Raw genomic sequence first — 21,993 nt, 5'->3', positions numbered from 1 at the left:
CGCCAGGGTTCGAACCCGCAACCTCTCGCACCATAGTCGAACGCCTTATCGATAAAACTAACACAATACGGCTTCAAATTTGAGGGTAGTGGGACTTGAGATGATTTCAGAAGCAACCTTTACTACCTAATGCACAATCTCAAATGCTATACTTCTTGTAATTGTATCCAAATAAAAGTAGATTAAAAGAAATGAATATCACCAGTTAATAGTTACATTAGTAAAGTCATAATGTTCGAATTTAATTTTAATTTTGTTATTATTTTGATTTACCAAAAATGAAGAAATAATATCATTAATAACACTGTCAAGAAGTGTTTATGTTCATTTTAAGCTAAATTAATAAAAAATAAATTAAAACACCACATTCGTTCATTATGTCTTACCAAGGTCACGATTTTATTGGTTTTTATTGAAATAACATCATTGAGGTCTGCTGTCTAAGGCATCTCAGTACAGTTCAGAGATGTGCGCGCACAAACGCAGTGGTACAAATTGGGGTATGAAGTTATCTTGTCTTGTCAATTGGCACAAATCTTACAAAAAACAAGTGTTACCAAGAGCTCTGTCAAGAGTTGGCCAGGCCAACTTTGTTTCCCCTTAAAGGAAGGTCACCTGATATATTTGGAAAATGGAATTCCTTAGAATTGACGTATAACATAAAATGTCGTGTTCCTTTCAAGCATTCATGCCAAACGAACATGTAAATATTTCTGGTAAATGGGAATTCCTTAACAAATTACTGACATATACAGCGCAATAATCATGATTAAAATAGCATACCCTCTTTTTATTAATGATATTCAAGTAATAAATTGATATTAAATAACTGTCGAATTAGTCTCAAACGTGGTATATACACAACAGGTTAAGACTAATTAATTCAACAGCTTTTTTCTTCGGAAATATACCGAATTTGGAATAAATTATTGGAATAGTTGGCATAATTTCAATATGTTTATGAGAAAAATAATTATGAGCTTTCACCTGATACCAACATCTGCATTTTGATGGGGGTAAATTGGGGGATGAGGCTGTCAATCAGGTTAAATAATGGAGCTCTACATGATGATTTTAATGTTGCAATTGCAACATTAATTACAAAGTATCTGTTTCCTACAAATGCAACCAATTTGGTAGAATCCAGGTGTTAGCTGTCACATTTATAAACATTGCAAATAAACCAAACCAACAGAGACAATCTTAAATAAACATAATTTTTCACCAGGTTCGCCGTCGCAAATAATAAAGGAGACAAGTAGAAAAAGTAATAACGCCTGGGAATCGAACCCAGGACCTCAGGTTTACGAGACCTGTGCCTTAACCACTGGGCCACGGGACTGAGCTTCATGATTAGGCTGGTTCGATTCCCAGGCGTCATTACTCACTTAAACTTATCTCCTTTAAGACAATCATATTGAAAACGGTCCCATCGGCACGCAATTGTGATACAAACACACCCCACACGGCCCCATATACACCAACAGTCCAATCTCTTCAATGTACTTTATAACTCACAAATGGGATACGATCAAGCAAAATCAGGCGCAACTCGGAAATATTTAATTTTCAGTTTCTACAGGATATTAAAAAGCATTTCCAAAGCTGGATTTTGCAGAAAACCCCACTGAAATTGAACAACCAGTTCCAAAGATTATGAGCAATTAAAGAGTTTCCAAAACAACAGGAAACAAAAGGAAATATTTCCTTTGTTTGGCTGTATCTCAAAATCAATATTTCCGAGTTTTGACTGCTCTTGCTTGATCACATCACAAATAAGAAACTTTCCCATTCATTATTAGCCAGAATAAAGACACGTGTCTTATGTAAATAACCAAGATTGCTATTTATTGAAAGATACGAGCATATAGGGTAGCTATTACAACAACAACCATATAGTGTTTACTCAACAAACTGTCAACTGTATAGAAGAATTTGGTCGATGTATTTTACCATAGGACATTTTGCATTTTTGAACGTATTCCTAACGTTTTCCTACATTTTTAAGGGCGTATATACATGATATACGAAAAAATGATTGCCCTCGTTTGGACTGCCGAACAATCGTTGGCACCAAATGGCACAAATGCACCGCCCCTCACAAATCAATTGACAATAACACTGAAAGCTATAAAATTGTACATACATGTACTTCAAATCACAGAGACATTTAGCAGAAATTTATTTTATTTTCTCTTTTATGGTTATGTGTCAAAGGTATGTGTGTATGAAAATGTAAATTATGTGAAATTTCGATTTTATTTTTATGTAAAATTATCATGCATTTTGACCTTCGGGTTGTATACATTATTATACTGAAATATATGTTTAAGAGCTCTCTTAAATTGGCCGATTGAAATATGTCAATCTTTTAACTATTGATGATAGGAATCAATCTAAATAGATTGAAAAATAGATTGAATTTTTTTTTTGTTTTCACTCTAAATCTCTTTGTAGACTGCTTTCACTACCGTATCTAATCAAGTGTTACTCCTAATATACTGCCAAATGACATTGTGTTGCATATGTTTGGAATGAGATTTCAAACTGATTTAGAGTGAACATTTTCAATATTTTTTTTCAACTGGAAAGAACTTGTCCCTAATTTGGGACGGCAAAAGATTGAAAAACAATGAAAATCAATCCTTTCTACTGAGAATTCAATTGAAAAATATTTGCCCCTAAACTTAAATCACTAAAAGATTGTAGAAGATTGAGAATCACTCCTTTTGATTGAAAAAAAATTCAAATCATCCGACTGAATATACAGTCGAAAACGATTTGTCCCTAAATTCGGGACGGCGAGATTAAAAATTCAATCTTTTTGATTGAATATTCAATCGGACAATTTAAGGGGGTATAATACCCTGATTTTCATCAGTACCCCTCTTCTTTTTTTTTCTTGCAAATTTATGAAGTACATTTATATGTTCATCATCTCGTGTGTTTTTAAACCATTTTAGTATATAATTTTTGCCCTATATACTTTTTTGTTTACCTGTTACTATGGGATTATAGTAACTCAGTATGTGTGCATCACTCATAACAAAACATAACTTATTCTATTCAAGAAGTACTTGAATAGAATAAATTATATCCTTTGTTATACCCTCTTCAGACTGTGATCAACTAGGCATGCTATATCTCTTCCTCAGTGAATGGTATAGCAATTTTAATACTATATAGCCTCTATCATGTGTTGTTTGGAAAAGAGATTTCTATAAGGTTATAGGTCATCATAGGTCAGGTTATAATCACCTGGTTGGGGTCAAATTTAGGCATCCATTTTGAAATACATGTGATATATCAACATAGCTGTAATGAGGCATCAATTTTGATATTTGGTCTAGTTTGTCTTTTTACTGGATATATAATGCTATGATGGACAGAATAACATTTCTTGGGAATGGATGTAAATGTGAGTACAATTTAGATTGTCTAGTTGAAATGGATTGGACAAACCAATCCATTTTTGGTACCAAAATCACAAAAATGAAGCTTACGAAAAACTACCTAGTCTGATGGTATAGGTGAAGAGAAATGCAATTTTTTTCAACATAACTGTAGTTTGGTTGTGGAAACTTTTTACCTATGGCTTAATTAGGTTTCAGTGAAATAATGTCGCTAGTTAAAAATACAAAATATAGCTTAACATTGAAAATAGAAGCATTTTAACCAGTTCGTTTGTTAATAGGTTTGGAGCACTAAAAATCACCAAGTTCATGAAGTCATCAAGAACCACTTATTCCCATTTTACATCTCAACATTATTTCTCTAATGCGTTAGCAACCTATATCCAAAATTTTAACGAAATCCGTTTATAGTAAGCTTTCCAAAATGAAGTGAATTTAAAACATCGGTGATGTACCACCTTTTGGCTTCTACCTGTAAAAGCATGTAAGCCACATTGATACCGATGCCACCAATAGAACGAGAAGATTTGCCCCTTCATTTTGCATACTACTTTGTCCAATTTTATTTTCTCATTTCTTCACAAAATACAAAAAAATGTAAAAATAATGCAATGGGTGTAGTACCCTCTTAAGAACTGTACTATGTACTGACCCGATACGAATATATACCTGTACATTTCCTGCTTCAATGGACACATAATTTCAGGTCACTTTAGCAATTTGTCTTAAGGCGTGACGGAGGGGCGTATGACCTACAATCCTGGCAAAAATAGTTGACAAACTACTAAATTACTTGAAATGCGTGCCGTATCAAAAACTGGAGATATAAACGGTAATTATGTGAAGTACAGGTTACCCCCTATATCTCACCCTTCCCCACTCCCCATCTTTCAATGTTTGAGGGTCTCACTGACCTGTTGACAACATTACTTGGTCTAACATTGAATTGGGGAGTGGGGCAGCAAAGACAAGCAAAGTGTGCCAAACTTTTCTTTTTCCTGGATTTTAGCTGTGTTTCATAACCTTAAGGTTCCAGGTTCGATTCCCAGCTCTACCAAATGTTATTCAAGTCTGGGGGAAATATTTCGCGCGATCTGAGTTAATTGGCTATGTCTAACAGACACCCTCACACCCATCTAACACCCCTCAAATGGTCAAAACTGGACGAATATTGTTCCTGCTATCCCACTTGCCTTAATGCCATGCTGGCATTGCATTGGCATTCATTGTCTTCATGACAAAGGTAATACAACCTTGAAAATGACGACGTCACCTGAAATTATCTGAACATATTTTTAGTAGATTTTGCAGCTTTTTGTATTTACATGCATAAGCTGACAAACCACGGATTGTTTAATGCATACTCCGATGAACATGTAAGTACTATATACTTCCATAACGTTCTAGTAAGCTAACTTTTATTATTAATGCTAAACAAATTAAAGCTTCAGATTATTTTGAACATGTGTTAGGGCACAAGGCAGCAAGCTGTTATGTATACAACTATATGTATATAGGTTAAAATAAATATCTACCAGTTTTAATCAGCCATATTGCTAAGTGTGTACAGCAGTTTGCAGTTCGTACAATTTGCATACTAAACATGTCATAAATGACAATATAATTATATTGGACTTGTGATACTGCAAGCTGCTCCGACTTATTTCCAACGTGTAGACCTAATGGCCTTCTATAAATAAATGATAAATAAAAGACAAAAAAATATCTAATTACAAAGAAGTATATCGGTAAAAATATAACAAATATTATTAGAATAACATCATACGATCATAATATAAAAGTATTATACAAGGCACTGAACACCGAGAGAGGAGAAACCGGGGTACACCGTACACGCATTTGCGGTGTACTCCTGGGAAGAACCATATAAATGGGAACAGGACCATGGTAAATGATACTGCACCGTACATGTTATTAAGTACTAATGCTATGTACAGTGCTAATGATGTTTCGTCAATTAATAACTTCAGGGTTATCAAAGGTAACGCATTATTTGTGTGGAGTGGAATTTTGTCATACAAATATTTCTGACATGACGATCAAAACTATTATTATGTTATTTTCATTCAGCCTTGAATGGAGCTAAATACAACCACACTGACTGCCTAACCAGGACATAATATCGTACCATGGATAAGAGGTAAGAATATTTGATATAAAGTATTGTATCATTATCATTTAGTGCTTTTTGATATTATTATTATTGTTATTATTATTGTTATTATTATTATTATTATTATTATTATTATTATTATTATTATTATTATTATTATTATTATTATTTATTATTATTATTATTATTATTATTATTATTATTATTACTACTACTACTACTACTACTACTACTACTACTACTACTACTACTACTACTACTACTACTACTACTACTACTACTACTACTACTACTACTACTACTACTACTACTACTACTACTACTACTACTACTACTACTACTACTACTACTACTACTACTACTACTACTACTACTAACAACAGTAATTTATGTCCCATTTATGTATTTATTTATTTAGTTTAAATAATTAATTAATTGATTAATTAATTAAATAACTAATTTCTTTGAAGAGTTTGATTCTAAAAGGCATTAAGTCCAAAGGCTGCTTTGTGGAATTTTTATTTGATGATATTCCTAAAAGTAGCAGTATTGTCAATGTACAGACTTGACATTTAATATGGCAATTTTTTCGCATGAACCGCACGGGCTAAATATTAATTGGGGTGTGTTGGGAGATGGTGTAAAATAATTGCTTGACAGAAAATGTGCTTTCCATTACTAGTAGTTTACATTACGACGCTCATAATGTAGTGAATTGGCCTTAAATGGCGGATTTAAGGAGACTGAATTAGATTTTTGATGTCTGAATTTGAACAACCTTATTCTGATATTACCAAATTTATTGAGGTTTGAGGTGATATTGACTGAACCTAAATACCAATAAGTATTCATCAGAACTGAAATGCACTTGTAATCTACATATACAAGTTTTGAAAGTGGGAGGCGCTTTAAAAATATTGTTTTTAAAAGTGGTACGCACTCAGAAAGTTTGAATGCCCCCCCCCCCGGGGCCAAATGTTATAAACTTACTGTACACAAAGAAACATCATGAGTTCATTGGACAACCAGGAATCCGCGCAATTGTTTTTCTACCATAAACTTATAACATTTGACACCAGGGGGCCATTCAAACTTTCTGAGTACGTACCACTTTTAAGAGCTATATTTTAAGCTCCTCCCATGTTAAAAAATTGGTACTTTGCAAGTGTATTTAAGCTGTGATGAACGCCATTTGCTGACGAAGTTTAGGAATTATCACCTCAGAACCCTATACATTTGATAATAACAGGACAATGTTGCATAAAGTCCGAAATTGTGTCCCCCACAAAGCTCAAATTCAGCCTCCCCAAATCTGCCATTTTAGACAAATTCGCTATATTATGAGCACCGTAATTCAAACTTATGGAAAACACGTTTTCTATAAAACAATAATTATTTTACACCATCTCCCGACACACCCAAATCAATATTTAGCCCGTGCGGTTTATGCAGACTCCGTCCAGACCAGTCGTGGAATTTTGTGAAAATATATTCCATAGTTAATGTCAAGTCTGTAATAACATTATAATAGTTATAACAATTTTTTGGTTATCTTTAAAAATAGTTGCAAATCTTGTTAACTTCCCACGTGCGAAAAAAAAAAAATTGTTCCAAAAGGCATTAACGGAGCTGGAATGAGCGTTTCGACAGTATTTTTTGTGGGACATGAGAGCACATCAGACATATCGAATTGCAATCTGAATGTCTTTCTGATATCAAATAATTTTCATTTTTTGAAATTCACGATATAATACAAATTTTATGACAAATGATTAAAATTTGTATTTTTCACATTTTTGATATAATAACAGTCCTCGAAGTAAATTTTATAAATCTAATGATATATTCTTAAAGTGTATGTAGCTGGGAGGAAAAGCCGACGATCAATTGAAAATTTTGACCTTTCATATTAAAGATATGGATTTTTTCCCCCAAAGACCTAATTTTTTTGGTGTTTCGGGGAAAAATAATATCTTCAATACGAAAGGTCAAAATTTTCAATTGATCGTCGGCTTTTCACCCCACCTACATACACTTGTTAAATATCAAAAATATCAATTTTTAATCATTTGCCATAAAATGTGTATTACATTGCGAATTTTCAAAAAATCAAAATTATTTGATATCAGAAGGACATTCTTCGTATTCAGAATGCCATTCGATATGTCTGATGTGCTCTAATGTCCCACACTAAATACTGTCCAAACGTTCATACCCCATCCCTTAAGTCAAATGGCAGCCAGTTGAAAACCTTAATGGAGAAATAAATTTATTGATTTATTTATTTATCTATTATGATATCAAAAACTCATCAAAAATGGGACAAATCGGGGGGATGATGCTGTTGATCGGGTTACGGACCTTTAAAGTTGAAAATTGATACATGTCTGGTTCACTAATGTATTTCACTAATTGATTAAATTGCCTTGTCATTATTTTTAATTACCTACAGCTCCATGAAAGTACACACTAGGATCATTAATGTCATTAAGTTTATGGTATTGATGGTATTGATATGCAAAAACGAATACAAACTCTGCAAAAATGCATAAAATGCACACAGATGCCTACAATTGCACGAAATTAATATCTGTAAAATGTAATAATAATAAAAAATTCCTTTTGATTTACTTAGAAGGGTAGGTTTCATTTAAAATGTCATTCTTTTCAATTGTATTGTAATTTTTGATAACTCCATAAAAGTACACAGAACCTCTTTATTAATTGTTGAAGGAAATGCTCACGTGTCTCTACCATCTCTTAACCTGTCGCACAGTAGCGTAAAGTTCTCAAAATGTGATAAGATTTCTGCAACTTAAGGGATTGTTCATAAATACTTTGGTGGTGGGGGGTTGAAAAGTTTGAACCTCGGACGTTAAAAAATTTGATCCCCCTAAAAAGGGTGGATTTTTTGATCCCTCCTTTATGGTCTAAAATTTGTTGATCAACCAAAAACCAAAAATATATATCATTAACAGTGACAGTGGCATAGATTTCTTTTTGACATTGGGGTTGGAGAAAATTTCTTGAAGTCCAGTGAATCCAGCACCTTTTGCCGACAAAATAAGCGCGCAATAAAGATTTGCCATATTGAAGCTAAACTGGTGAAATATAATACAAAACCAGAATTAGTTTGTGCGAAGCGCAAAAAAATGGGCACTTTTTAGCTTAAAATGACTAAATATGGGGTTAATTTTGGTTAGAAACCCATATACAGGCGTCAACATTGGGAGATGTTGGGGGATGTATGGACCATCCCCTATCAAAATATTGCTGTGAACTACATTTTGTTGCTGCTTTGACCAACAATACATCGTATACCCGTAAGGTGTTTAACGGTCTAAAAAGAAGATGCACAGGGCAATTCTGGACCATTTCTGACCAGTAGATGGAGCTGCCCACGCCTGTTGCGGATTTTCTCGTCCAGAGGCTTCCCCCACGAGTGATCGAAACATTGAGAGGAAAGGGTGTTACCAGAGGCGTTGTGAGGCAATATTTGCTTGATTCCCCTACCAATTGAATGTTTGACTGATCACCACAAACTATACAATATAGGATATAGGATTTCCCGACTAGATTATTCTTACTTTGTGGAGGAACTTCTTTTAATTTCTTATCATTTTTTGGTTTGAAACTGGTATAGAAATATTTGAAAGCACGGATTTTTAATTCTCACTGCACGTATTTCTATTCTCACTGCCAGGAGGCACGTTAAAATAGCCCCTGCTGGGAACCCTTCCTCTCTAGCTGCAGTCTGTGTCATTGTCGTGACATCAAGATAATTCCTCTGCGTATCCATCATAAAAATGTCTTCTTCTTTTTCTGCTTCTTGTTGTTCTTGATTGTTATTTGTATTGTATAAAAGAAATGTTTTCCTACATTAAAAAAAATCCACAATCCAAATCCTTTTTATTTAAATTTTTGAAACCCCGAATTTTATTCCACAAATACTGACCCTCTTCCAAAAAGAAGACCCTAAAATTGACCTGGAACTTCTAGCAACTTTTAAAGTCTCCTATAAATTGGTTAGAACATTCCAGGTGCTGGCAGCACCTATGTATAGTTTTGCCAGTGAGTTTAATGACCGCGAGTTTAACGGCAGGGAGATGCATAGAATCCATGCATCCGTGTGTAGCTTAGTTTTCGGGTTGTCTTTTTGTAATGATTGTGTTTTGTAAAGTAAAAAATGCACAATATTAAAATGTTCACAAATCAACAAGATATTAAAAACCTGATTGAAAATCTCATCCCCCACTTTACCTCATCAAAATGCTGATTTTGGTATCATAAGAAAGCTCATATTTTTCTCATAAACATATTGAAATTTGGCGGTGTATTTCCGAAGAAATCATCAAAAAACTGCCGAATTAGTCAAAACTATGGTATACCATAGTTTTGACTAATTCGACAGTTTTTTGATGATATCTTGGGAAATACACTGAGTTGGAACTTCTAATTTAATATGTTTATGAGAAAAATAGAGCCTTTCACTTGAAATCAATATATTACATGATCATGATGATTATCATTAATAAAAACACTGTAGACTACCAATATAACACTGTATAAATGTCGGTAATTCCATTAGGAATTAGTCACATTTACAAAAAAACATTTACATTTTCTTTTTGCATGAGTGCTTGAAAGGGATGACATTTTATGTTATACGTAAGTTTTAAAGAATTTTATTTTCCAAATATATCAGGTCACCTTCCTTTAATCTCTCTTATCCTACAATCATGAATGATTTGAATATTGCAAAGTATTTTAAAGATTTTTGTGAAATTGGGTACAGATAATTTTAAATCTGTAGATGATAAAAAGGATATGCAGGTGCCGATTCAAAAGCAATCTATCGCTCGACAAAATCAGAGTTATTAATGTTTATATATATATTTATTTATCATAGATATACTTTTAGAACGTACAATATACCAGCAGCAGCTAATATCTCCACCGGTTCTAAGACGAAGATACGACCATATCGATTACGTACTCTGTTCGGCATTGCATGTGTCATCTTGGTAATGTTCCAAATCTGGGGAGTCGAAAAGTATATTGCCGGACATCCTGCTAGTCTTCAAAATGTTCAAGTAAGAAACGTAAGGATATGAATTGTTATATTTATGTGTTTATTACTCGATAAAAAGGGGTGGGTGTAATAAAGTCCTAACTCCTAACCCACCTAAAACACAATGTTACTGGTTTCGCAATAAGTTGTTTTTTGACCAAGTACAAGAGAATTTCCATAAGTAAAGTGTACAACCATAAAGTATAGGATTTCTTCAATAGAATAACTGTTTTGTTGAAATCATTCGCACAATTTTGACACACAAACCGGTCACTTCTAAATTAGTGGGTTAGGACCTTTTTGCCCCAAGAATTCCACACTAGTTTCTAGAACTATAATATGAGATGGACATTTCTTTGAAAAAAATATCGAATCTAGTCGTTGTTGATGTAAGAAACACATTCTCAATGATTCCAGATCAAAATTGTTGTTCATAGAAAATCTAGGACCCTAGGTTTAAAGTCGGTGGCAATATAGTGCTAACCCACATTTCTTTTTTGAAGAAAAACGGGGAACATAACATAGCTGTAATGTTATCATGCCAATAAGTTCATATTGGTGCAAAAATTACATATTATTTTAATAAGTACAATATAAGGATTACTTTTTATAAAAATTGATTAAGTAGTTGTCCAATCTATATGTTTTCACTGCAACTGATTTGAAACCAGTAAAAAGTGCACCGAAAAAGGGGGAGAGTTAGGACTATATTACACCCACCCCTTCTTGTATGTGAAAAACTAATGTAGCAACGGAATCAGCAATACTGCTATGCTATATAATTAAAGACAAAGATAAAAGACTAGTTTGCGTCTGACGTCACTGTCAATCAAATTCTCTACGATCCTTGATTGGCTAATAGCGCGTATAAGGAAGGTCGATTCATCTGCCTGGTGCCGATCGGAGAAAAGGAATAGCAGTGAATGGCTAAAATTACGTACTCTTACAAGGCAAAAAGTAACTTTTCTAGGCATTGAGGACATGGTGCCTTCGGTTAAGAAAGTTTCCTACTATTAAGACCCAACTTTTGAGATGGTTTGTATGTTTGATGGTGCAAAATTAACAATAAGGCGCCCGGTTTTACCGCCGTGTTCAGCAACTCATATCATCACGACACTTGTAAACAAACCGTGCTCGCCGTTTGATTGACAGATGACGTCAGACACAAACTAGTCTTTTTATCTTTGTCTTTCATTATAATAAGATCACAAAAGTAGACAAACATGGTTTTTTGCAAGCAAATGAACGAAAACGAACCATTTCTTTTTGTACTCAAGGTACTCCTTTTATATTTCAGTCCTGGTCTCATCTGATATTTCATGCAACTGGGGATAAACAGATCAAAGACGCTAAGCTAACGGTAAGTTTCAGCAGTTAAATAATATATTAATACATGTAACATGTAAGCTACCTAAAGGATAGTATGTTCCACGCACTCTATACTTGTCTTCATCTTAATATACACCATGGGGTATCGAAGGAAAATACGACTATATGTCGTACCTCAGCCTGGACGTAAGTTTGCCACTGCCATTAGTTTTGTCACACACAAGTATCTCAAACCGGAGCTCGGCAATCGGCTAGCCTTTTTAAGATAATACCCTTAGTCAGTGCAGCCGACTAGAGGGTTAAGGGGGTGCGTTTCCGCCCGGGCCCCTAGGACCCCGTAAAAATAAAGAAAACATATCTTAATGGGCCCGTAAAAAGGAGCCCGACGTTCATTTTACCCCGGCCCGCAATGGACGGCTGTCGGTGGTCGTCATCTTGGTATCCGCTCTCTACTCCTATTTCTTGACGGGAGTTCAGATTTTCGCCTCGACCTCCTATTTGTATATTTGTATATACAGTCCTAAAGATCTCATATTTTGTCTTATTTTCCCTTCAAAAAAATCGCTTAGAAATCTTACAAAAATTATACCTTTTTATGCACCAAAAGACACCCACTCCTAAGTTTGAGCATTTGGCAGACCAATATTGCCCCTGGCAGACCAATATTTATTTCTTACTATTTGAATCACTCCGGGCTGATTCATAGTCATATATTTTGTTATCGAAAAGAGGGTACAATGATATTAAATTGAGATCATGACGACTTTGTGCGGCCAATATAAATCGCAATAATTATTGTCTTACTATGTCATTTTGTCATGTTTATAATGAAAGACAAAGATAAAAAGACTAGTTTGCGTCTGACGTCACTGTCAATCAAATTCTCTACGATCCTTGATTGGCTAATAGCGCGTATAAGGAAGGTCGATTCATCTGGCTGGTGCCGATCGGAGAAAAGGAATAGCAGTGAATGGCGAAAAATTACGTACTCTTACAAGGCAAAAAGCAACTTTTCTAGGCATTGTTGATATGGTGCCTTCGCCAAAGAATGTTTCCTACTGTAAAGACCTAACTTTTGAGATGGTTTGCATGTTTGACGGTGCAAATTAACAATAAGGCGCTCGATTATACCGCCGCATTCAGCAGGTCATCATCACGACACTTGTAAACAAACCGTGCTCGAATTTGATTGACAGATGACGTCAGACGCGATAAATTCTTTTTATCTCTGTCTTTAATTATATGTCATTTTTGTCATGTTTAGCATTCCACAGACAGCACACAGAGCACAAATTCTTCCGATCAGTGCACATATCCTCGATTTGACCCTAAGACGGAACATCCGCCATATGTCACCTGCAGACGCAACCAACCGCCACCAGACTCATGCAAAAAGGCACAAAAGATGTACTTTTCAAAGCCGACGCCATTGTGCACTGACAAACGGCAGTTTATTCTTTGCCAGATTCAGGTAAAAATCACGTTAGTGATATTATGGGATGTTCAGGGTCATGTATGACATGTATAGGAAGTTTAGTTCAGTCTTAACGCCCCTTCCGGTTACTCCAGTTTTTGCCCTGAAACACTAGTCAACATATTTAAAGCAATAATGTGCGATTTGCATAAAGAATAAATTCCTATTTAAATGTTTGTTTTCACTGATCACATTATCCCCTTTTAATTTCGAGCCACATAAATGAGGTATTAGGTATAACGAAGAAAATTGCGATATCCAGCGCCTACAATGCGTGTACTACGCTCGCCGATCGTACCGTATTATATCCCAGCAAACCCAAAACGTTTTCGACATCATTCGCAAAAGGTTATAAAAGGTTGTCAGAAAACGTTTAAATGTCGGGTTATATAAAGGGTACTAGGCGGTTACCCGTATTTGGCGGTTCTCGGCTGTCGCGATTACCTGGCTGATGGTGACTGTACCCACCAAGTTTTATGCCCATAGGACAGTTCTTACTAATTTGACCTCAGATGACCCCTTGTGACCTCGAAATTACCTTCCAAAATTTGGCTCTAAATGTTGACTGTACCCACCACGTTTCATGCCCACACGACAGTTTTAGTAATTTGACCTCAGATGACCCCTGGGTGACCTTGACCCACTAACCAATACAAACTTGTTCCGTCTTAGGTCTAGACTACCCCGTAGTCCACTTGCCCATTGTGCATACTCTGGATATTGTATTTAAGCTTAAAACTCTGATTTAATTAATGTGTGCACAATTGATAGATTTTCACATCTGATCAGTCACCCTACTCCCTCTGTTTGTTAGCTTCCCAAGTGGACTACTGACATTGCCTTGCGGTTAAGATTTTTAACACGGGACTCTATGGAGAGTTAGGCCAATTTCGCCCATACCTCGCTATGGTTTAAATCGTCTGGGCGGGCGCCATTACCATTAACTACACCGTAAACAACTGTCTGTGGTATTTGCGGCGCTTTTGTGTTGACGCGAAAGTTAATCTCTCATCAAACATCTAGCGCGTCCCGGCGCGTCCATGCTTAGTACTTGTGGTTAATGGACTGATAAACAAGTATGCTTGACAGTGTGTTTTTAGAGTGCAAAGTCCAGGGGGTAAAGTTCTGCTTACAATTCAAAGTTCATAGTCGAATTATCGGGGTTCGCTATCAATAAACTGGTAGATTCCAAAATCAGAATTGTTCAGTATTAAAGTGAGCCGTTATAATTATGCAAGATAATGTTGCATTCAATTACTTTTATTTTCACTAATCGTCTGATATTTTTAACTCTTTATGACCATTTTGCTATTGAATACTTTAATTTTAATAAACATCAGTATAATTTTGAGTTCAACGAAATGGGTTCATCATGACTAATAATAACATATTTTTAATAAAATTCGACTATGGCATAGTCTATCTTAGGTCAAGATGCACCTACCCACCAAGTTGCATGCCCATATGACCCACTAACCAATACAAACTTGTTCTGTCCCGGGTCAAGACGCACCCACCCGTCAAGTTTGAGGAACGTGCGACCCCAGTCTCTGAGAAAAACAGTTTTTACTAATTTGACCCCTGGATGACCTCGGGTGACCTTGACCCACTAACCAATACAAACTTGTTCTGTCTGGGGTCAAGCTGCACCCACCCACCACGTTTGAGGAACGTGCGACCCCTAGTCTCCGAGAAAATAGGCGGACAGACAGACAGAGTCACAGACAGAGTCACAGAGGCACAGAGTCACAGACCACCAGTATTATTATATAGATATTTATACTCTTAAAAGAGTATAAAATGTTTTCATAACCTTAAAAAAACATTTTTTGATAATCTACTGCTCAGCAAACAAAAATGTTTTACAGAAAAAGTTTAAATGTCGGGTTATATAAAGGGTATAAAAACGTTTTAATAACATTTCAAAAACATTCTTGAAAACTTGATACAAAACATTCTGAACGGAATGTTATTTTGGGGCTGAAAAAATATTTTGTGAAAAATGTTTGCCCAAAGTATTTTCAATAACGTTTTCATGACCTTTGTATAACCCGACATTTAAATGTTATTAAAAGGTTTTGAAAAAAAAACATTTTAAGAACATTTCTGTGTTTGCTGGGTTCAAACGTTTTAACATGATGTTATTTAAGTATTGACACAATATTTGGCAAAAATTTTTGTAAAAATGGTTTGCAATAACATTTTGTGAAAACATTTAAAAATATTGTTGTAGTGTGTGTTCATACAAAACGTTTTAAAATGTTATCATTACCTTTATATAACCCGACATTTTAATGTTATTAAAACGTTTTTACCTAAACCAAAAGCCAAAATATAACTTATTTAAAACGTTTTTAAAACGTTTTTGTGTTTGCTGGGATGTAACTGCACGGAGCATCGCGCTCGACGTATGTACAAATAAGCTGACATCCACGGGACATGTTAGCAAGCATTCGATCGGTGAACTCTGAATAAAACCGGGTCTCCCAGGTTTTAATATAAAAAGTAAAATTTTACTGTATATTCAAGCACTTCAGGCTTATACGTGGTGTTTTAGTACACCACTGGGCATTATAATTATGCAAAAAGTAGAAATTCGAGTAAAATTGAGGACGTCGCTGTGAAGCAAATCACAAATTATGTCTTTAACTAAGTCAATCTGGTATAATTCAGTATTTACTTTGTTAACCTACTAACATGACAGATCATGAAAATTATCATCACAAGCCTCACAAAATGCGGATTGTATTACTTCTTCTTCTTCTTCTTCTTTCATTCCACAAGATCTATTGAATTTTTTTCTTCTTCTTCTTCTTCTTCTTCTTCTTCTTCTTCTTCTTCTTCTTCTTCTTCTTCTTCCTTCTTCTTTTCTTCTTCTTCTTCTTCTTCTTCTTCTTCTTCTTCTTCTTCTTCTTCTTCTTCTTCTTCTTCTTCTTCTTCTTCTTCTTCTTCTTTCTTTTCTTTCCTTCTTCTTCTTCTTTTCTTCTTTTTCTTTCCCTTCTTCTTCTTCTTTTCTTTCCTTCTTGTTCTTCTTCTTCTTCTTCTTCTTCTTCTTCTTCTTCTTCTTCTTCTTCTTCTTCTTCTTCTTCTTCTTCTTCTTCTTCTTCTCCTTCTTCTTTTTCTCCTTCTTCTTCTTTCATTCCACAAGATCTATTGAATTTTCCCTTTACAAACATCATTTTATGCATTAATATAATCTTATTTTTATTTCATTATTACTCAAATGCTTACAGAATTTTACCACTGGCCATAGAGTTACATGTAATGACAGCATTTGCGAAACACCCATATCGCTAGGTGTAATGAAGGAAGGGAATCTATCATGGAGTATATTTCCCGATATCAATGACCTGCAAAACACCATCCTTGATTTACTCACCAAGAACTCGAGTACCGGTAACTATGGATTCTGCTATCTGAATTGTACACTTAAAGACAAGAAACTTGGCAGTCAGTTGCTTCTTATACCACAATACTTTACCCAGAACATATGTAAAGATAAAGCCTGCTTCGATGCAATAAACATCAATGTCATCTGGATGGATTCAACATCGCATAGTCATTTCTTTAGATCTTTGCCAAAAACAGTTACTGCATTAAGAAATGCAAAGGAAAATAAACTTGCCCACGTGTTTAATTATGATTTGATGCAATCAATGTATGGACGTACGTATGCAAATACTATGATGTTTACATTAGGCCCTCCCGGAGATCCCTGGACAGGTATCGGTCCCGGTATCGGTAAACTATTTAAGTTGTTTCAAAATGGCGGATACCACGTGACATGGATAGATGATCTCTGCTGGATAACTATGATGCAAGCAGGGCGAAAAACAGGAATGTCCAGATTTATTGGTATAGATAAGGCAGATAAATCAGTTTCCAAGTCTTGGAAAACACTGCTTAAAACATTAAAATCAAAAGGCATTGATCAAATAGGATCATCTGCAGCAAATTGTGAGATTTTGAAAAACAGCGACCGTCTACATCCTTTTCATGATGAACCAAATCAAGCTATATGCTACAATGGAAAATATCAAGGAGACTACATGCTCTCATATATGGCATCGCTACAGAATCAATTCACGAATGTTACACGTAAAAGACCATTTTTTAACTATTTAGAATTCAACACCGCCCACGAACCTACTGGATGCCGACTTCAGACCTTAGATGAAAGTTTTGCTAAGTTTATTGATTTCCTAAACAAACAAAGCAATACATTTACTTTCATATTTGGAGACCATGGATTAGGTTATGGAAATACGGTAAAGGATGAATTGCAACATCCGGCTTGTTTCATTCATGCCTCAAACGACTTGGACGAAAAATTAGGAAAAAAAAAATGGATTCTTTGAGTTTAAACCAGGAGAGGCTGATTGATATCGTTGACTTGAGACAAACCCTGCTAACTTTAGCACCTGGTGATGATAAGTCTATTTATAAAATTGACAAAAAATACGACACACATCCCAATGGACTGTTTCATATCATTGATCCAAAGAGATCTTGCAATACTTTGGGTATTGTGTTAGAAAATAAGAAGTGCATCTGTGAAGAAAATGTCAGGAAAATAAAGATGTCAAATGACACAGGAGTGCAAGTACTGGCAGATTTTGCTTTGGGAGAGATCAACAACATCCTCCAAGCAGAATTTGTTGCCGTTAACAAAGAAAGTCCATCTGGATTTGGTTCATGTGAACGACTAGTTGGAAAATGGGTTGGGAACGTGGTAGAATCTTATTATCAAGTAAGTATACGTATAAATGATACGGATAACAGACCCAATTGACCCCAAGGTGAAACAAGCAACATACATTGGCACATACACTACTTGTTGGTCACTTATTAGGAAAAAAATTGATAATACTGGGGATATTTTAAGAAAGCGACATAACAAAGATAAATTTTTGGGCTCATAACTTGTTATTAATTTATATATTAATCTAAAAACGATAAATTGAAACTATGCGATTTTAATTAGTTAGATGAAATGGGATATAGTTTTGTAAGTCTCCTTAATCATTACTTGATGCTTGACGTGGCAACAAGATAGGTAAAAAGCTGTATCAGGTCTGATATAAATATAATATATTTAGCTAAACATTAATATATATATATAATTTGACACTTTCCTCACAGAATACTACGATAATAGAAATGGATCTGCACATAGCAGCAGCAAGAGAAGAGATTTTCTTTGTAGTTGTACAAGTACCTTTCAATTCACAAGATACTGCGCCACTGCAACTCGTGCACCATAAACGGTCAACTGTATATGCTGTATACGATAAATGTCGTGATAAAGGTGTCGAGGGTAAATTGTGCATTTGTTCACCATCCAATCGATCTACTCCAACTAGGCAATGGCATCTACAGCCTCCAGTTGTGTTTGGTACATTAACATCATTCGTTAGTCTGGATAAATATGTATTTATTTATGAAAGACGGTCACCCTATGGGGTCATTCTAGAAGCATCTTGTGACCAGCCAAAGGAGCATTCGAGATTTCGCTTTTATTGTTAACGCATCGAATGTTGCATCTTCGGCTACATCACATCAACAAACAATAACCATACAGTATCAGAGAATATATTTCCTTGCTGCGTTTTACCAACTAGATCCTTTACACAAATGGATATTAGAATACGATGTGCAATTCAGACAAATATTTTAAGCAAGTAGACGAAAGCCGTATTCAGTATATCAAGCGAATGGAATTTCCCGCCAATTTTGACATTGTTTTATCTCTCAGGTTTTTTGGTTAACACTTCTCGAAAACACGGGTCTTCAACGATATGATTATTTATAACAAATACAGGATGCCCCATTAAAAGCAGGTTTCAACAAATGTGTTTAAAAATGTGTTTCGAGTCACCATTCAGTGTTTACATATGTCAGAGCTTCTGTTTTTAGCTGTAATTTGCAGGAAACCAGAGTTTATTTATTTAAAGAGTTCGAATGTAAAAATGGTTGCATGACCAAGTTTGCCATTTTCTTGTCACGTCCATCCATGGATCACTTTTTACAAAAAGGATTTGATTCTTTAGAAAAAATGAACATATTGAGCCATAAACCGAAACTAAGTCTTAAATAACCTGCATTGACCATTGTGCGTGTTTTCGGTGCGACTTGAAGTCAGCATAAAATTTATCCTGTGGCCATTTTTTACATCTGGGATCATATCTTCAAAACAGTGTTATCAATAAGTTCTGGTTTTGTGCAAATTGTAACTAACAATTGTGGTTTTCATATTATGTAAATACTGATGGAGCCCAGGAATGGAGCACGTTTTTATGGAACAACCAGTAGTAGCGAGTGTTGACATTGAGATATGTCATTTAGTAAGTCAGGTCTACCCAAGACCAGTCAGTAAAGTAAACGGCATCTATTTGATGATACAGCTAACCTACAATCAAGGAAAAATATAGTTGGCACACTTTGACAATACACTCAGGGAAATAAGTATAACTAATAATAAGTATAACTAATCCCGTTCACTCTCCCCAATCTTCCTCAACCAATGTTGGGGAAACCGGACAGTCCAATATCAAAATTGCTTTCATCAACATTAAATTGGAGGATAGTGGCGGTGATTTACATTTATTATGCCAGTGTGCCAACATTAATTTCCTTGATTGTCTGAGGGAAATCCTATAAATGAAGAGCTTATTTCCAAACCGTGTTAAGTCCACCCACCTTCAAAATTGAGATTTTGATGAAAATTGGTAGTGAGTAACTAGGGCTATCCAGCAATGTGTGTGTTTTTTTTTCCAAAATTAGTCAAGTCCCGAAATATTGACACACAAAGTATCGATTTTTTCCCAAAACGTGTTAAGTCCAATCCAGTTTGGTAGCAAACTGTGTTAAGTCCACGAACAATGCCCTTGTGGGCAGCTTGTAGGCAAGTAGCACGGCATAGGGCTTCCAATAGTTAATCGCCCAAGTTCTGCATGACATTGCCTTGATTTGTGTCTTCGTTCTTGTTTGGTCCCGAGACTAGTATACCTGAATTTGGTCTGCATAAAAAGTTGTTGTTGTTTTTTTTTTTTTTTAATAATTAGTAGGCCTAGTTTGTATAGGATTTCTTTAATATTTGATAGATACCTCCAGAAAGACATGAAAGAGGTGGGAAGGGGAAGAGGGGGAGGTTGTGATGGTAGAATTTATGTTAGGATGGTGGTAGAGTTAGTTTTTGATATTATTATTTTGTATGATTATCAAAATGTGCTACTAAATTCAAGGTATTAATTTAAAGACTTAAAAACTTACGGCTGTCAATATGAGATTAGGGTGGCAGCATGGGGGAGGGGGAATTGTGATATCTGATAATGTGATAAAACAAGTGGGTATTTCGGGTCATCACTTCTTGTCAGTGAAATGATGTTTATTCAATTCTGAGAAATGCAATACAACTCAGTTTTGAATTTTGAACTATTTTAAACATCGAATTTTGGTAAAAAATGGTTGGGAGGAGGGGGTTCAAGATGCAAGGTGTTTTGTGTCAAAAGTGTGTTTTATAGTAGAGAGAATCACATGTTGTATGTTTTTAATAAATTTGTTATCCTTTAAGTAGGGATGCCCACTCTCAATACAGTGTCCACTAGAACGATTTTTCATTTACTGTGTGCGTGCTCTCACACACGTATTGTCTATGGAGAAACTGATCGATACAAGAAATCCCAGGCCTGTTAAATGGCGTACATACTTGTTTTGATCCAAATGTAGGCCTATATCAGGGTGTTTCAAGAAATTCCTGATTCCACCAGAAAACATTAACCAAACTTTTTCCTGTTTGGTCAGTAAATAGAGAGGACCTTCCTGCATGAAGAGATCAACTAAAAAAAAAGAAAAATTTAATGAGATGAGAACTACAACAGGTTGCAGTGACACCATTCCGTGCATCAGGTGTTCAAACGCAATTATCTCCGAATTTGGAGTGAATCAGACAAGCAAACTTACATACTCATAAAATTTAACTATTTATGAAGACAAAATGTGTAGGATGTTAAGAAATTTAAGAATGTTTAAGCCTACCGCGGCCCATCTCAAATCATGCACTTCCCCGTGCACTTCTCACTACCATGTCCATTTCATAGGGAGTATAAAAACCGGGGACCATCATGTCTTCCATGCACACACAGTATTGCTCAATGTAGTAAAGATAACCTTTGAGTTGGAGCAAATTTCTCAAAATTGGTAGTGATTAATGTTACCAAACTTATGCCATGATGAAATATAATAATTTTTGAAGATAAAATGTGCTGACCTTAAAAGATTGAACAATGTTTAAGACTACCGCTTTTCATTTGAAATAATGCACTTATTGTTCATCTCCTCTATGGAGATCTTTTCCATGGCGGCCATCTATGATCATGCTTGAGGTTTCACCAAACAAACCATGGGTTTTGAGGTCTTATATTTTTTGTTGTATGTCAACAAAATCGATAAAATTTTCAGGATGATCTTATTTTCATGTTGTTATAAGCAAATATAATGTTCCAGATCAAATAGTTAATAAATACATTAAGAAAAAGTACCTTAAAGTTGCACTTTCTGTTAGTATTCCTTT

The 21,993-nt window shown here is 35.1% G+C and overlaps 1 protein-coding gene across 2 annotated transcripts; it reads left to right on the top strand.

Moving 5' to 3' along the window:
• Positions 1 to 4,662: 4,662 nt before the first annotated feature.
• On the top strand, positions 4,663 to 18,907 carry LOC140142615 (uncharacterized). Of its 2 annotated transcripts, none has more exons than XM_072164617.1 (7): positions 4,663 to 4,789; positions 5,505 to 5,574; positions 10,457 to 10,640; positions 11,916 to 11,978; positions 13,212 to 13,418; positions 16,655 to 18,171; positions 18,564 to 18,907. In XM_072164617.1, exons 2-6 carry the CDS (start codon positions 5,564 to 5,566, stop codon positions 17,777 to 17,779), a joined length of 1,590 nt encoding a protein of 529 aa, XP_072020718.1. In that variant the 5' UTR covers positions 4,663 to 4,789; positions 5,505 to 5,563; the 3' UTR covers positions 17,780 to 18,171; positions 18,564 to 18,907. The 2 variants fall into 2 exon arrangements, with proteins under 2 accessions (XP_072020718.1, XP_072020717.1); XM_072164616.1 differs by having other exon boundaries at positions 10,457 to 10,649.
• Positions 18,908 to 21,993: the final 3,086 nt, after the last annotated feature.

The sequence above is a fragment of the Amphiura filiformis genome, chromosome 20 (assembly GCF_039555335.1).
Source record: "Amphiura filiformis chromosome 20, Afil_fr2py, whole genome shotgun sequence".
NCBI lineage: Eukaryota > Metazoa > Echinodermata > Ophiuroidea > Amphilepidida > Amphiuridae > Amphiura > Amphiura filiformis.
This window is presented reverse-complemented; position numbering and strand designations above follow the sequence as displayed.

Coding starts and splice junctions, on each gene's coding strand:
- LOC140142615 (XM_072164616.1), top strand. Junction 11,979..13,211: donor TCAAAGACGCTAAGCTAACG/GTAAGTTTCAGC, acceptor TGTCATGTTTAG/CATTCCACAGACAGCACACA. Junction 13,419..16,654: donor TTATTCTTTGCCAGATTCAG/GTAAAAATCACG, acceptor AAATGCTTACAG/AATTTTACCACTGGCCATAG.